The sequence below is a fragment of the Cupressus sempervirens genome, chromosome 3, assembly GCF_028749045.1.
Source record: "Cupressus sempervirens isolate cs-2001-9-10 chromosome 3, ASM2874904v1, whole genome shotgun sequence".
Classification (NCBI taxonomy): Eukaryota; Viridiplantae; Streptophyta; class Pinopsida; order Cupressales; family Cupressaceae; genus Cupressus; species Cupressus sempervirens.
In genome coordinates, this window is record NC_143120.1 from 750,795,795 (window position 1) to 750,811,454 (window position 15,660).

General features: G+C 37.2%; 1 protein-coding gene and 1 long non-coding RNA gene across 3 annotated transcripts in view; one reads left to right on the plus strand and one right to left on the minus strand.

The window, feature by feature from the left end:
* The first annotated feature begins 2,360 nt into the window (after window positions 1-2,360).
* Window positions 2,361-15,660, plus strand: part of LOC149568993 (uncharacterized) — a 28,955-nt gene continuing 15,655 nt past the window's right edge. The window contains exon 1 of the long non-coding RNA XR_016362676.1: window positions 2,361-2,618. This is a non-coding gene — a long non-coding RNA (uncharacterized LOC149568993). The remainder of the gene's footprint in view (window positions 2,619-15,660) is intronic.
* LOC149568994 (uncharacterized) lies at window positions 3,369-15,431 on the minus strand. Of its 2 annotated transcripts, XM_089821806.1 has the most exons (8): window positions 15,308-15,431; window positions 14,796-15,130; window positions 6,333-6,410; window positions 5,416-6,237; window positions 5,110-5,352; window positions 4,901-5,004; window positions 4,263-4,614; window positions 3,369-4,080 (listed from the first exon to the last, which is right to left on the minus strand). In XM_089821806.1, the coding sequence occupies exons 2-8, from the start codon at window positions 15,123-15,125 to the stop codon at window positions 3,685-3,687; spliced, it is 2,325 nt and encodes a 774-aa protein (XP_089677932.1). In that variant the 5' UTR covers window positions 15,126-15,130; window positions 15,308-15,431; the 3' UTR covers window positions 3,369-3,684. The 2 variants fall into 2 exon arrangements, with proteins under 2 accessions (XP_089677932.1, XP_089677933.1); XM_089821807.1 differs by lacking the exon at window positions 15,308-15,431 and having other exon boundaries at window positions 14,796-15,240.

Consider the following 15,660-nt stretch of genomic DNA (forward strand, 5'->3'; position numbering starts at 1 on the left):
TCTTTTATCTTGAGGGCTATCATCTTTCTTTTATATTTTTGCTTGCTCTTTACTTATATATATTGACACACAAGCTAGCTTAATTTATTATTATGTCTGACTTTTCCACTTTTGCTTTTGTATCCCCACATGGTTTATTATTTTTATTTATGTTTGGGGTTGTGTCTCATCAACTCTCTCTCCTCCCCTATCCCCTTCCCCTTCCTCCCTCCCACCCCCCCCTGCATTCTACTATCTTATGTTCTTTTCTCTCTCGCATCCTGATGATGGATCATGTAGTATGATCCGAAACATTGATGTAAAAAAACTATACACAATTAAATCCAAAAATTTGAAAGAATTCGTTCAATTCCACATTATTCTATCAAAGGGCCAAAGAGCACATTTTTTTGTATTGTATTCCCCCTGTAATCCGGATTTAGTTTTAGCCCCCTTCCTCTTTTGGGTCCTAGCTAATCTAATTTGGGTTAGAAGTGGAATCATATTTGAAATTTTTTCTCTTTCCCTATCACATTGCAATTGAATGGCTTAGTGTTCCCGTAAAGTGGAAACCTACATCCTATTTAAAGTGCTTCCATTTTACTACTAAACAAGTAGTAGGTAGGAAGAATTTTAATTTAAGCTTCTCATGTCTGCCAAGCTAAATGAATGCCAACTATAAAAAGTATTTCTTTAAAAAATTATAGGGTTTTGAGGATCAAGATCATGATTAGGACAACAAAATATTAGGTGAACTAGGATGGTTGTGAAGAGCAAGAAGCACAAGGTGAAAGACATCAATAAAGAAGTAGTTATATTAAAAAGATTCTTGATTCTTGCGAGTTTCTCTTCTTTTTTTGGTAAATTCATGTAGTCAATTATAAGTTTGATCCATTTGGGGTTTCTGGATATTGCAATTAATAGCTAAGTTGTTTTTAAAAGTGCTAGTTACTTTAAGGATGTGTCCAAAACATCCATGGTCATTTCTTATTGTAGGCACAACATACTTTACAAACAAAATGATCAAGTGCAACCAAGAAGTGTTCTCTAGACATCCTAAGTATCAAAAAAAGGAAAATATTTTCTTTTAATTATTTCCATGCTAATCAGAATCTTGGCATTCAATGTATGTTATCTCCTAAATCAATGTTTAATTATAATAAGGAAATTGATAAGTACCCATGCAAAATTCATGAATATCTTCATTCTATCATTTTTTTCACATAACCTTGAGGAGGATGCATGCAATGATGTAAATGCCTTTATTTCTCTTCTCTCTTATATGTCGTTAATCAATTGTAATGAAAATATGGATCTAATTAAATTTAGAGAAACAAAATGAAGATTAGGCCAAAAGAGCTCATCTTTTGACATGGCCATGTAATATTAAGGTTATGATTAAGCTCTAAAATTTTTGAAGTATGATATGTTGCTCAAACAATCTTTGTACATGCACCCCTAGAAAAATGCATGACATTTGTGTTGTTTATTTATTACCGAATAGACATTTTAGTTTCATAGGCTTTAATAAAAGCATCCTTAATATAATTCAAACTTGAAGTGAATTTGTTGGTATTTCTATTAATTTTAGCCTCTTCCAACCATCCAATTGAAAATTAAATAAGAGGTGCCATTTTTATTACTTTTTCGCTCCATCCCCACTTAAACTTGAATTTGATTGACATTATGGATAAGCTTGAGACTCCACTACTAAAAACTTCAAAATTAAATTCAATGTAGAGTTGTTTGGATATGACTAATACTTGTTTCTTGTGTTAATGATGGTTTTGTGTCTTTTCCCTTTAGTGAACTAAATCAATTGAAACATAGATAGACCTATGTTTTCAAAATAACTATATATCTAATGGAAAGGATTTACTTTTTGTTCTACATATAATATTTATACTTTATCTTATAGTCATAAATGTAAAGAAAATATTCAAAAAATTCTCATTGTCCTTTAATATATCATAGGACAATATATCATCCAAGCATATCTTTCTATCGACATAATGATTCCACCATAATGATTGCACCTTATTGAAATACAATTGCTAGTTTTAAATAAATAAGAGTTCTCTCACGCTATATGACAGAAAAGTCATTCAATATTATGTTTTGTTATGGCAAACTGTAACCCTGGAAAGGGCAAATACACGACTAGGAAGAATATCAACACAATGAAAGTTCAACACGACTGTATTATCATCTAGCGAAATGCATTTAATTAGATTGATTTTTTCTCTAGCAAAGAGATTTGTCTAGGTGTCGACTTTTGGTTTGCTATAATACAGTTGTAACTGACCAAATTGACACCAGTAAAGCTTATGTAAAATAATGATGGGAAACAGCTCATTAACACCCTTGATTATCATCTAGCTTTGATTGAGTTCATTTTTTCACTACGGAAGAGTTTTTATTGCGTATTAAATTTTGGTTTGCCGTAACACGGTTGTAACTGAAAAAATTGACCCCAGAAAAGCTTTTGTAAAATAATGATGGAAAACGGAGCACTAACAACTTTATGGACGATGGATGATGGCAACTCTTTCACCTTGAAATAAAGACCGATCCTCATCTCTTTTCCAGATGCTGCTTTTACGATTCTTTGGCGTTAACACCACTTAGCCTTTTTACAGGTGAGGAGTTTCAGCCTTCTGTTTTTGGTTTACTCGATTTCTTCTATGAGTTTTACGCAATCTTTCTCCTGCCTTTTTTTTTTGCCTAGCATTATTTAGGAATTCTTTTCGAAGGGAGGCTCAAATATCAAATGCTTTGATCGACAATTTTTTACTGGAAAATCGAAAATGTGTACAAATATATGAAAAACCCCTTATGTAATATCTGTAGGAACCGGCCGATTTTAAAGATCGTTTTATTGAATTAAAATTTCATACGAACATTCCATTATCATCCAGTGAAATGAATCGGATTGGGTTGAAGTTTTAAGGACCCAAATAGTGTTGTGCGGTGTTAACTTTTCATTTGCTGCCCAAATTGACACCAGAGAAGCTTCTGTTAAATATTAATGAGAAACAGAGTATTAAAACCTTATGGACGATGGAAAACTCTAATAATTGTAAATGAAGCCTCATCCTCATCTCTTTTCAAAATGATGTTTCTACTATCCTTTGGCATTAACATCTCTTCTTTCCACAGCGATTGCAGTACTCTGTTTCTTTTACTCGATTTCTTCGAGGAATTTTAGACAATCTTCATTCTGCAAATTTTGTTTTCTAGCATTATTTAGAAACCGTTTTCGAAGGAAGGTTCTAAAGTCAAATGCTTTGATCCACAATTTTTTACGGGGAAATCCAAAATGTGTACAAATATATACAAGGTCACTATATAATGTTTAAATAAGTAGGAACCGGCTGATACATAGATCCTTTTATAAAATTAAAATATCATAAACATCCCATTTTATATTGTTTGCAAACCTCTTAGGCGTCTCGAATACTTACATTATCTATTTGCTTTCAAAATGAACGATGCACTCAGTAAGAAAGTATTCTGATTTACCTCCAAAATTCAGTGAGCCTGGCATAGGAAGTGCGGAGGGATATATACATTAACTATTCTTTACAGAATTGCTAGCAAGTGCTCTGTTTTACCTCCAAAATTCAGGTGAATCTGGAAGACACTGTATATTTCTTTACAAATGGACTTTGTATTTTGGGAAGTGTAGTTGAGGCAATTCACCAGCTATTTCTTCTCAAAATGGACAATGTACTTCGGTAGCGGGTACTCTGTTTTGTGAAGCACGAGCACGTTGCTAGAACCTCCTTCCTTGAAATCCTTTTCTTTCTCACCAATTAAAGCAGAGGAGAGAAGGATCATCCCGCATTTGCTATAGCTAATTGATGTGTTGGGATCTAGGGCAGTGTATACACCGCTCCCAAAAGCAGCAGCATGCCGCACCTCCACTCCTTGACCGCCTATCTTGAAACCACCTTCTATAATCTTCTCTATTGCGTCTCTGTCAGTTCCATGGAAGACTAGCATCTCTTCCACACTTTTCCTCTGCTTTTCAAAGTCTTTTTTGGCTTTATCATATGCCGTTTGCAATTTTTTATTCAATATATGCTCAACCTTTACTACCTGCTTCTACATATAAATTTAGCTGGAGAGTTCGAAGGAAAAATGAAACACTAAAAAAGAAATACTTCGGAAATATGAATCCTATTTTTAACTGTATGCATATAACTTGTCCTAGATGGAGCAATTGAAACGCAAGGCTAAACTGTCACTTTATCAAATAGTGAAGATATTTATCAACTCGCCTTGTAATTGTGCCTGCTAGACATCCTAAAAAATTGTGACTCGGCAAGTCTGAAATGATATTCAGCAGGAGTATCGGCAGTAAAATTCTGAGACATTTCATACTGCACCCTGACGAGGTTGCGGTCCATTGATGATGAAATTGGCGAGCAGATGGCTGCAGGTTCGAGTGCCAAGTTTTTATAGTGTACTACGTATCGGGGAATCGCTTGATGAGGATCGTACACCACAAATTCGTCGTAAAGTGTGCCTCCTTTACCTTTTCCGTCCCTCATTGAAAACAGAGAATCATATCCCTTTTTATTTAGTTGCTCCTTATCCATCTTTGCCATATCTGGATTAGCTTGCTGAACCCTACGGAAACAAAATAATAAAGAATTTGATATCTGTCAGAACACTCTTAGGCGCTCACTGATTGCTAGGAATTAGCAGGCAGGACGTTCATCAAACTTCAGAACAGATCCTGTTCAAGTAAGGTTGAAGATAAAGAAGAATTTATTTACACTTCGTTTTCCTAATGAAGCCTGCCAAGAGAACTATATTTTCAGTTGAGATTGGAAATAGGATTAATGGGCTTGAATTTGAAATGCTCGGGAAGATCAGTAATTGGCAAACACCGAACAAGTCGAACAGGACTTACGTCCAAGTCTTCCCTAGAAGAACCTCGCAGAGTAAGAGTTTGTTGCTGCCTTGGGTGTAAATCTGTTGCGCGCTCTTGGAAGAATCGGTTGCAAAATAAATTCCCTGTTACAATTATGTTATAAGAATGAAATTACCAAATAATCTTTACATTCAATTTGTGAAGGAAGAGCTTGTCAAAAATCCAAGAGAACCTTAAGGATGTCTTACCCGACAAAACATATTTCGTTTACTCGAAGGTGGAAGATGAAAGCCCTTCTTGGTAATCTCTTGAATAGCTCGGTCACTGGTTCCGTGGAACAGAAGTTGCGTGGGAGAAGTGGGACTGAGGACATGCTTCTGAGTCTCTAAAAACTCGATTTGTAAATGTAGATTAAAAACCTTTTCAATCTTCGTCACGATAGGAAGAATTCCATGTTTTGGCTGGATGAATTTTTCCGTTCGGTCTCTAACCTGCGTTCCAGATCAAAGTCAGGGCTAGAAGACTCGATAGAATGCGTATACAAGCAAACGTACCTGTAAATATTCCGCAGCCATGTCACTCTCTGAATCAAGCTCTAAGATTGATAGCTTTTCAGACACATCCTGTGACTTCAATTTCGAAATTTCTTTGTCTAGTTCTTCCTGTTTCAGTGCAAGCTCCTTAACCTCCCGTTTCTTTTCTTTTGCAGCTTTCTCCTTTTCTATCTTAAGGCAAATATCACATGGTTTCGCTTTGCAGTCTTGGTAGCATTTGAGAGTACATGGATGTCCGCATTCCAACTCTCTGGGGCAGGAATGCTTACAAAGCAAGCCTCGCTTTTTCGTAACTCGCCAGCATTTGAAAACATCTGTGTGTCCACACTTATCAAACGTGTAGCTTATTTCCTCCAAACAGAGCTTTGTTTCCTCATCTTGTGAGCAATTCTTTGTTGATTCGTGGCCACAATCTTTGAAGTGAAAAAAAACTTGTTCGACACAGAGCGGATGCTTACCATCATGACAAGTGCTTGCACACAGGTGACCGCATTGGAGAAGAGCCCTGCAAGGCCATGTGCAGAACAGCGGATTGAAAGAAGATGCATCTTTATTGCACAGAGAAAAAGAAGGGTCGCAAGGATGTCTTGGACAAAGAAGATATATTTCCTCGCTCAAACAATCCCGCTTTTTGAAATACTCGATCAAGGTTCTCCAGTGCGGAGACTTTTCTAACAACAAATTGTGATTGCCACAGAAATATAGTGCTCCTCTTGCTCTCGAAACAGAAACACACAGCCTATTTCGCTTAGCCAGATATCCAGTATTTCTATCATCATTGGATCTTACGAGAGAAACAATCACAATGTTATTCTCTGAACCCTGAAAACCCAACAAAACGTCAAACAACCACATTGTCATCATCAATACTATCTGTTGCACTACATCAATTTTAGCCAAGAGGGACATATTCATACTTGAAATCTATCGATCGAATGAACTTGAACTCCTGCAGCACTGGGGTTTCCCTGCAACTTCTTCCTTAACAAGGACACCTACAAGACAAAAATAAAAAATAAAATAGAGAATGTTAAGGGTTCATAATATTGGAGCTTTCTTCGTGCGAAATTAACCAGGTGTTTCCTTTGGTAATTTGGTTCATAGTTATAATTTTATAATTTTGTAATTCTAAAATAGGAGTTCGACTTTATTTGTTTTCCAGCAGTTATGCAGTGCTGCAGTAGGGTATTTGTTTTTAGGTTAAACATATTTTTAGTAGTCTTATGACATTCTATATAAACTAATTTGTCTGACTAATTCTTAGATTAAAAGTGTTAATCAGTTAAAATTGAATTACTTTTTCTAATATGTTTAAGGGTGACCTTTTTTTCAGCTAGCTGTTTTTGTGCCTCTTTGTCTAAGATATTCAGATAGTGTAATATTTTTCTGTTCAAAAGGACAGATTTAGGGGCTTTTCAACCAGCCTATCAGAACCAAATCAGAAAGTTTCTATTTTATCTCCAATACTTTTCTTCTTACTCGACTTTCATTTAAAAGATCTAAGTTTATCTTATTTTTAAAAGGTCTTCCAAGGTAAAAGCCCAGAATTGTCAGAAGATTTTTTGATTTAATTAAATTGAATAATTTTAAATTAACTTACCAAAACTTAAATGATCTTGTGATGAAACTAGATGAGCTACAAGACCCCATCACATACAATAATTCAAATAGATATGAAATGCTAGTCATATTGAAATTCTAAAATGAAAAAAATAATACTGCATCTATACAATTCTGGTTATAAAATTTATTTACATTGAAATTTTAAATCTCTCATAGATCCATACCTTCAACAAAATAACATGCCCTCCGCCAGGGCAGACCTACCAAACCTGCAATATAGCAAAAAATAAAAACTATAACTGTCAAACTTTCTCCAGCCTGCCAAAAGAAATTTGCCCTTACGCACCCTACGAAATTCTCAGCTCTGTTAGCTGCCACCACACCAAAGCAGCCACACTCTCTAAGTTATACAGCCTACCTAAGTTATACAGCCTACCTTTTTGCAGTCTTTTTACCGATCCAAGAAGATCGTAATCCTCAAAAGGCCCATGGCTATCTACAATGAGAACCTCTTAAAAATATATCTTCGGTATGTAACAGATAAAGTAGTAATTTAAAATATATATATATATATATATTTTGTTAGTACTTATTGGAAATCAGCTATCATCCCTTACACAGTAGTTATTTAGTTTAAGTTTTAGAACATTATGTATAAATAAATTTTCTTCATTCAGAATATCAATTCATTTAATTAATTATTTGTTTATGGTAGTTGTAAGTTTCAATTATATTCTAAAATCTATATATACATCAATGTATTTAGATAATATGATTGAAGGTAAAAGTTCTTGTATAATATTATGTTTTTATGTATCTTTTATTGTAGATTATATACATTTTTCTATTCCTTTAGTTGGTAGTAGAGGCAAGGAAATGAGATGATATTTGCAAGTTGAATTGTTGTGTTGGATGATTGGTGACAAAAGAATTTTGAGGAGATAGCAGTCTTTAAGAAAATTTGCCCCTACTTGCAGAATAGTATCACTAAGAACTGAGAATAGTATCACTAAGAACTGAGAATAGTATCACTAATAAGGCATTGTTGTTGTTGAAGTATGAAAAGAATATTCTAAGAAGATATGGAGTGCAGAAGAAAAATACTGCAAATTTGTGTTGAGTTGAAAGGAAAGTTATATGATTTGTGATACCCAGTTTGATGATGATTATTTTTATTTAATTTTATAGAGCTCTTTCATGAAATCTTTTTACCTAAATTCCGGCCTCATCGCTTTTTAATGTATTAGCCTTCGATAGACCAAAGTGATGTGAAAACGAGTCTTGCTCCTACCCTAGCTTCCTCTAGGGGCACCTTAGGTCTTCCACTTGACCTAATAGGGTTGCTAATTACCCTAATCTCATTAGGAACCTAACCATGAGGTCCTAGGCCATTCAACTAGTGCACACCAATTAGTAAGGTTAACAACTCTTCAACACTACAACCAACTCCAAATGCTCAAATGACACCCCAATGGCTGAATGGTCGCCTAAGAAGGCATTTGAATCCCCTTCAATATTCATAGCCACAATCAAACTTGAAACCCTAATCTAGTTCCAAATATCAAACAAGAATTCATTCAAATGCTTGTAATAGGGCTACAAGAAATTAGCCCTCCTAATCAAAGAAAACTCATATAACTTGCAAAAGTCCTTAACAAAGGGTCAAACAAACCATCAATCTAGACACCCTTTTCAAAGAACTTAAAGATTTTAGTGGTCTAGGGTTCTTAGCCTATAGTACGGCCACAAAATATGCCTAAAAATAAGGGTTTTAAAGGTTTAACAGGTTGTATGAAAGAAAACATATTTTGTCCACCTTGGAACTTCCACCACTGCCTTCCATTGAGATTGGGCTTCATTACACATCCTTGTAATACTTTCCAAGCTTTGATTGAAGTATCAATAACATTCAATCATTCTAACTCTTATGCACTTGACTGTGATCCCTAGCCATGCATCTCTGGCTTGCCTAGAGCATCACCATAAAATCACTTGCTTTTCTTTTCAAGGGCCCTCCTTTGTTGTACAATATGTACAAGGAGTTATCTCCCAAATCTCAAGAGGCCATACAAATTCTACAGTGGGAGAGGGAGTTATGACCCCATCTTGCTCCAAAACTGGATTCAAAACAACAGGCACACAAAAACCAAAATAATTTATACAAGCAACTAAAACTTCATAAAAACACAAACTAGCAATGTACAGAATCTCACATTAACCTCTTCTAACACTTCAAGCAATAACAATTCTCAATCTAATCCATTAAAGTGGCAAAAACTTCAAAAGCATAAAACTGTGATAATAAACTTGCCGTTCAATCCGTACACACAAAATCTTCTCAAACTTCCAACCCTACAATAAGGTTGAGGATGGCCTTATAAAAAACACATCTCAGGTCTTCCCCTAACAACTTTTGAGTAACTTTTACATCTTTTGGAGTTCGACCTTCAAACTTGATCCAATGGCTACTAAACTTTGCCAAAAGCCTTACATGGATCAAATACAAGTAAAAAGGTCCTTAAACCACCATTTGTGCCATCCTACCCTATAAAACAAAATGATGCTCCATTTGACCTCATTGAGCAACTATGGGCAACTTAGACCTTAAGAGGCTTCCACACCTTAACCTACCTCACCCTAGGACTAGGTTAGTCTTACTATTCACCTAGTGATGTGATTGGCACCACTAAAAGCCAAAATATCTAGGAACCCTAAGTCTTTCACAAGCCTACCTAGGTGCCCTTGCACCATACTCCCCCACAAAAGAAAACTATGTCACTCCTATGGACAATAGGTCTTGGGGGATGCCTACCTTGTTGAAATTTGTCTTAGCAACCTAAGTTGCTTCTGAATCAGGGTTATCATTTGATGAGGTGCTCCACATACACCTGATGTCTGGTGGCCTTCTTCACTCTGGATTCTAACACTTGTTCAACTTCCAACTTGCTTGATGAAGGTTCTACTACAAGTTCCAGATCAGTATCAATTCCTTGACTGCTCTAAGGTAGTGTACCCTTGAATTCAACCAAATCTTGCACATTGAAAATAGGAGAGATGCCCGAATCTAATGGAAAATCAATTTTGTAGACATTGGCTCCATATTTGGCTGTGATTTGTCAACGTCCCACTCTTTTCATTAGCAGCTTTGTTGGCATACCTTTTTGTAATCTAGATTTGTTTAAATGCACCATGACATAGTCACCAATAGAAAACTGAATGTCTTTCCTCCTTTCATCCACCTTGGCCTTCAATTTTTAGGTATTGTCTTGGATGGTCTTCTTGACTTGTTCTTGGATTTCTTTCATAGTTTGGGCAAAATCCTCAGCATGTCCACTCGTATGCTCCATTCCTCCAAGATCCCTCAACTCACACACACCCCTTGGATGCATTCCATAGACAATTTCAAAGGGACTTTTGCCTGTGGTCCTATTCCCGCTGTCATTGTAAGCATACTTTTCTTGGGGAATAATGACATCCCATGTTTGCCCATGTTCCTTAGTTAGGCACCTCAAGAGATTACCTAGCACCCTGTTAACCACCTCAATTTGGCCATTAGTTTGAGGATGGTAGGCTGAGCCAAATGACAAGTTTGTACCAAGTCTGCTCCACAAAGTCTTCCAAAAATGACTCGTGAATTTGATATCCCTATCTAAAACTATGCTCAAGGGAAGTCCATGAATCCTCACAACCTCTTTGAAGAACAAATGTGCAATGTGGCTTGCATCATTAGTAGTCTTACAAGGAATGAAGTGCCCCATCTTGCTAAATTTGTCAACAACTACATAGATACTATCATACCCCTATTTTGTCTTAGGTAGACCTACTATGAAGTCCATGCTCACACACTCCCATGGTCTATTTGGCACTGGTAGGGGCTGATAAAGTCTTGTATTACTCATTTCACCTTTAGCTTTCATACACACCATACATTTCTCCACCTATTTAGTCACGTCCATTGCTAGTTTTGGCCAATAATAGAACCTTTGGACTAATTCCAAGGTCTTGCTCACACCGTCCACTTAGGCTTCCATTGTGCTTCTCCTGAATTAGGTTCTCCCTTATTGAACTTCTTGGTACACACAATTGATTACCCTTGAATAACAATCTATTCTGTAATGTAAATTCAGAGAACTTTCTATGCAAGTGATTCTCAAAGTCAGAACATACCTTGTATGCCTCAGCAAAGTCTTCATCCTCCTTATAGAAACTCTTGAAGCTCTCTATCCCAATGCTATGCAACTGTACCTCTTGAACTGTTAACAACCTTCTACTCAAGGCATCTACCATTTTATTCATCTACCCTTTCTTATGCTTGATTGTGAAGGTGAAAGCTTGCAAGTACTCCATCCACTTCAAATGCCTATTACTCAACTTTTCTTGGGTGTTAATATAGCTGAGAGCTTGATTATCTATAAATACAACAAATTCCTTGGGTAATAGGTAGTGTCTCAACTTCCTAAGACACTGAACTAGGGCATAGAGTTCTAGGTCAAGGACAAATACTTTTTTTTGGCCTCATTAAGTTTTTTTACTAAAGAAGGCTATTGGCCTACCTTTTTAACTTAACACTCCCCCTATTGTTAGGCCACTTGCATCACATTCTATGGTGAAAAGATTCTCAAAACTAGGCAATTGCAAAACAGGTTGGGTAGCTACTTGCTTCTTCAACATTTCAAATGATTTTTCTGCTTCTGAAGTCCACTTGAACTTAGACTTCACGCCACCCTTTATGGTATCTAGTAAAGGTGCGCATATGCCACTAGAATTTCTAATTAATTTCCTATAGAATTGAGCTAGATCATGAAAACTTCTTACCTCAGTGGATGTTGTAGGTTGTGGCCAGTTGAGGATAGCAACAACCTTCTCTTGATCAATCTTCAAGGATGCCTTAGACACCACAAAACCCAAGTACACCAGTTCTTTCTTGAAGAAGTCACACTTTTCAAGGTTTATAGCAAGCTTCTCCTCATGAAGTCTCTACAATACTGCTTGAACATGTTTGATGTGTTCTTCCTTGGTCTTGCTGAAGATGAGTATGTCATCTAGATACACCACTACAAACCTACTAGTGAAGCCTTTCAACACTTCATTCATGAGCCTCATGAATGTGCTAAGAGCATTAGAGAGACCAAATGGCATCACAAGCCATTCATAAAGCCCATTTGTTGTCTTAAATGTTGTTTTCCATTCATCTCCCTCCTTGATGCAGCCAAAAGATGAATAACTAGGGCCAAAGGCTCACCCAGCTATCCAAACCACCCTGCAAGAGTTAACACAATGGAAGCAAACACAAGAAATAGCAAACAAAGGAGGAAGAAGAGAGAAATACTTTTATTGATTCATCAAAACATCTTCATACATGCCCAACTGTAAGGCCTTCCGTGTTACGGCCAATTACAAATACATTCACATTCAAAGATCCAACTGCAAATTCGCACTTTCAGTTCTGCTCTCCAGAATTCCTCTTCCCAAAAACTTGCCTAACTCTAAGCCTAAACACTCTATATATACTTGCCAAAACGGCTTACAGATTATTCTAGAACATTACATAAGAGGAAGGCCGACCCAACAACGGTATGGACACATCCCAAGAAAAGATCTTAACATAAATATCGTGATCAAAATAAATCCTACAAGTCGGCTCTTAGAAATCACGTCTGAATGCTGACACTCAGCATACACTGGGTAACTTGGCACATGAAGAGTCACTCGACATACACTGGGTAACTCGACACATGGAGGAATTGCTACAATAACTTGGCACATGAAGGAATTGTTAGGCACATGAAGGAATCGCTACAATAACTAGGCACATGAAGGAATTGCTACAATAACTCGGCACATGAAGGAATTGCTAGGCACATGAGAATTGCTAGGCACATGAAAGAATTGCTACAGTAACTAGGCACATGAAGGAATTGCTAGGCACCAACTTGCATAATAAACAAAAATGAGCAGGATAACAAGGCAACCCAGGATGCTCCTTAATCCTGATTTGGTGGTATCCACTCTTCAAATCCAATTTGGTGAAGTACATAGAGCTCCTCCAAGATAATCCATGAGATCCTCAATCCTAGGTATGAGAAACCTACACCTAATTGTGATCCTATTTATGGCCCTTCAGTCCATACATTGTCTCCATTTTCCTCCCTTCTTGGATGCTAGTACAACAGGGACTACACATGGAGGCACCACTGCATAGCCTTGGCTCTCTTCACCTTTAAGATCCTTAACAAACTCCTTCCCACTGCATAACAACACACTAGGCAGCTTAGACTGTGGCTCTTCTCCCTCCAACAAAGATTGGATTTTAAAAGTTCTACCTCGTTTCTTGAAAGATATTGAGTTTGCCTTGCCATCATAAACTATCTCTCTGTTATACTGCCAGGGTCCACCTAACAGTAGATGGCAAGCATCCATGGTCAAAATATCACACAATAATGTGCCCTTGTACCCTGCTATGGAGAAGTCAACCCAAGCCTGCTCATTCACTAGTATGCTTTGACCTTAGTTGAGCCAAGTTACCTTGTATGGATTCACATGTGGTATTTTAGTTTAGCTTAAGCTTCTCAAATGCCTCATCTGATAATATATTATTAGTAGAACCTAAATCCACCACAACCTTGCAAACTTTTCCAAGGATCTTGCATCTGATCCTAAACAGAGCCCTCTTATGCTTAGGTTCATCCGGAGCAAGTTGTTTGATTAGTACCCTCCTAAACATGAGGTTCTCCCCTTTTTCAGACTCTATGATCCACCTCATTCTCCTTGCAACTAGAGTTATCTTCTTGTGCATATGTCACTCTCTTTTCATGATTTGAAGAAGAGGGCTTTCCACGGCACCTATATGCAGGATGGCCAAGTTGACCACAGTTGTAACACTTCATACTAGCAAAGTATGAGTTACTTCAGCTTGGTCCTCTACCTCTATTAGAACCTCCTTGGTTGCCTCTTTCTCTGCTATATCCTCCTCTAGGAGTGCTTTCAGTGGCTTGCTCTGTCAACTTGTTTTCACCTTGATTCCGCTGTTCATTTCCTCTACCTTGGTAACCTCCTCTTTGTCCTCTCTGATTTCTGCCCTTGCCCCTGTCTGTGAAGTTGGAATCCCCTTTCTTCTTATTCTTTTCCTCCACCTTTAGGGCTAGTTGCCACCTATATTGGCTCCTCCTCTTACTTCTTGGATCCAAGGCATAATCTTTAAAACTCCTTTGTATAAGAGGCCACATCCAAATCCTTCTCTGTCAATCCTTGTTTCTATCTTGTGAAGTTGGATTTCAAAGTCCTCTTGTAAGAAGTTTTCTTTCAATTTGGTAAAAAGGTCCTTAAATCATCATTTGTGCCATCCTACCCTATAAAACAAAAAGATGCTCCATTTGACCTCATTGAGCAACTATAAGCAACTTAGACCTTAAGAAACTTCCACACCTTAACCTACCTCACCCTAAGACTAGGTTAGTCTTATTATTCACCTAGTGATGTTGCTAGTACCACTACAAGCCAAAATACCTAAGAACCTTAGATCTTTCACAAGCCTACCTAGGTGCCCCTGCACCATAAAGGCCCATTGATAACAAATCTTTCAACAGTGCTCATGTTCGTGCTGGTTAAGTATATAAAAACTTCACAATTGGTTTCTGGGAAGCAAAGGCGAGGATATTATGGAAATCTGGTATTCGACCACTTATAAGACATGGTTTTAAAGTCGATAAGATTAATGGATTTCTTACGTGAAGCTGAGCATCATCCTATTCAATTTGAAGGTTGGACATGCTTTTGAGTGTAATACAAAATCGCAAAATTAAGTAAAGGAAGCGTACCTGTCCATTATAGGCTGCAAGCACAGTTATATTCTGGGGGTTCTCTCCTTCCACTAGCAACAAACTTAAAAGGGCAACTACCATTTCTGATTCTCCTTTGTTTGCGAAACTGCGTTCCTGTCTAGTCTCTGGATATGTATGACCCCAAAAGTGCATTGGTGTTGTTATACAAGAAGGCGCCTCGTTCCTTTTCCCTCTAACAAGTTTTGTGTTTGAACGGACATGTGGATATATGGGCAAAATCATTGGTAGAAACTCCTCTCTCATGCGGCTCTGTACAGCAAGTGATTGGAAGGGGAACCGGTTGTATTCAACTAATCTTTCAAACATCGATACTGAAAAGTCATGGGGGCAATAACAAGGGACACTCGTGATCAGTACCGACCCAACTATAGGTAGAACTCTCTTCTCACCAAAAGACCGAACCTTCTAAATATTGATTGCTCTGAAGATTTTGCAATAGAATATTATTTATTTTGATATACGTATTAGACATGAGCGTGCATACATACCAGCGCTCCAGCTCGTGACATTCCACACTGGGAGATAACTGATAATGATCCCCAATAAGAATCAGATGTTGTACACTGGGTTGAAGAGTAGCCAACACTTGAGGTTCCAAAATTTCTGAGGCCTCTTCCACAAAAACAATTGCCGGTTTGAGCATTTTAAGAATACTCAAATGCATCGCTGCACCCTGAAAAGACTTTCATAATCAGAGGTTTGACGTCGAGGTTTGGGATTAACCTATGTTTATAATTTGAAATTTTGAACAAATAAACTAGTGTAATTTGAGTTGAAGTGTGAAAAAAGTTGGCCAAAAAACACTTACAGCCGTTGTCATCCCAACAATGCTAGCCTTTTG

What these genes read in the sequence shown, in the direction of transcription:
- LOC149568994 (XM_089821806.1), bottom strand. Translation starts at nt 15,125, where the DNA reads ATGTTTGAAAGATTAGTTGAATACAACCGGTTCCCCTTCCAATCACTT. An exon ending in TTGCAGCCTATAATGGACAG is followed by an intron (nt 6,411 to 14,795) that starts GTACGCTTCCTT and finishes TTTGTCTTGTAG; the next exon opens with GTGTCCTTGTTAAGGAAGAA. An exon ending in ATTCGATCGATAGATTTCAA is followed by an intron (nt 6,238 to 6,332) that starts GTATGAATATGT and finishes TTGGGTTTTCAG; the next exon opens with GGTTCAGAGAATAACATTGT.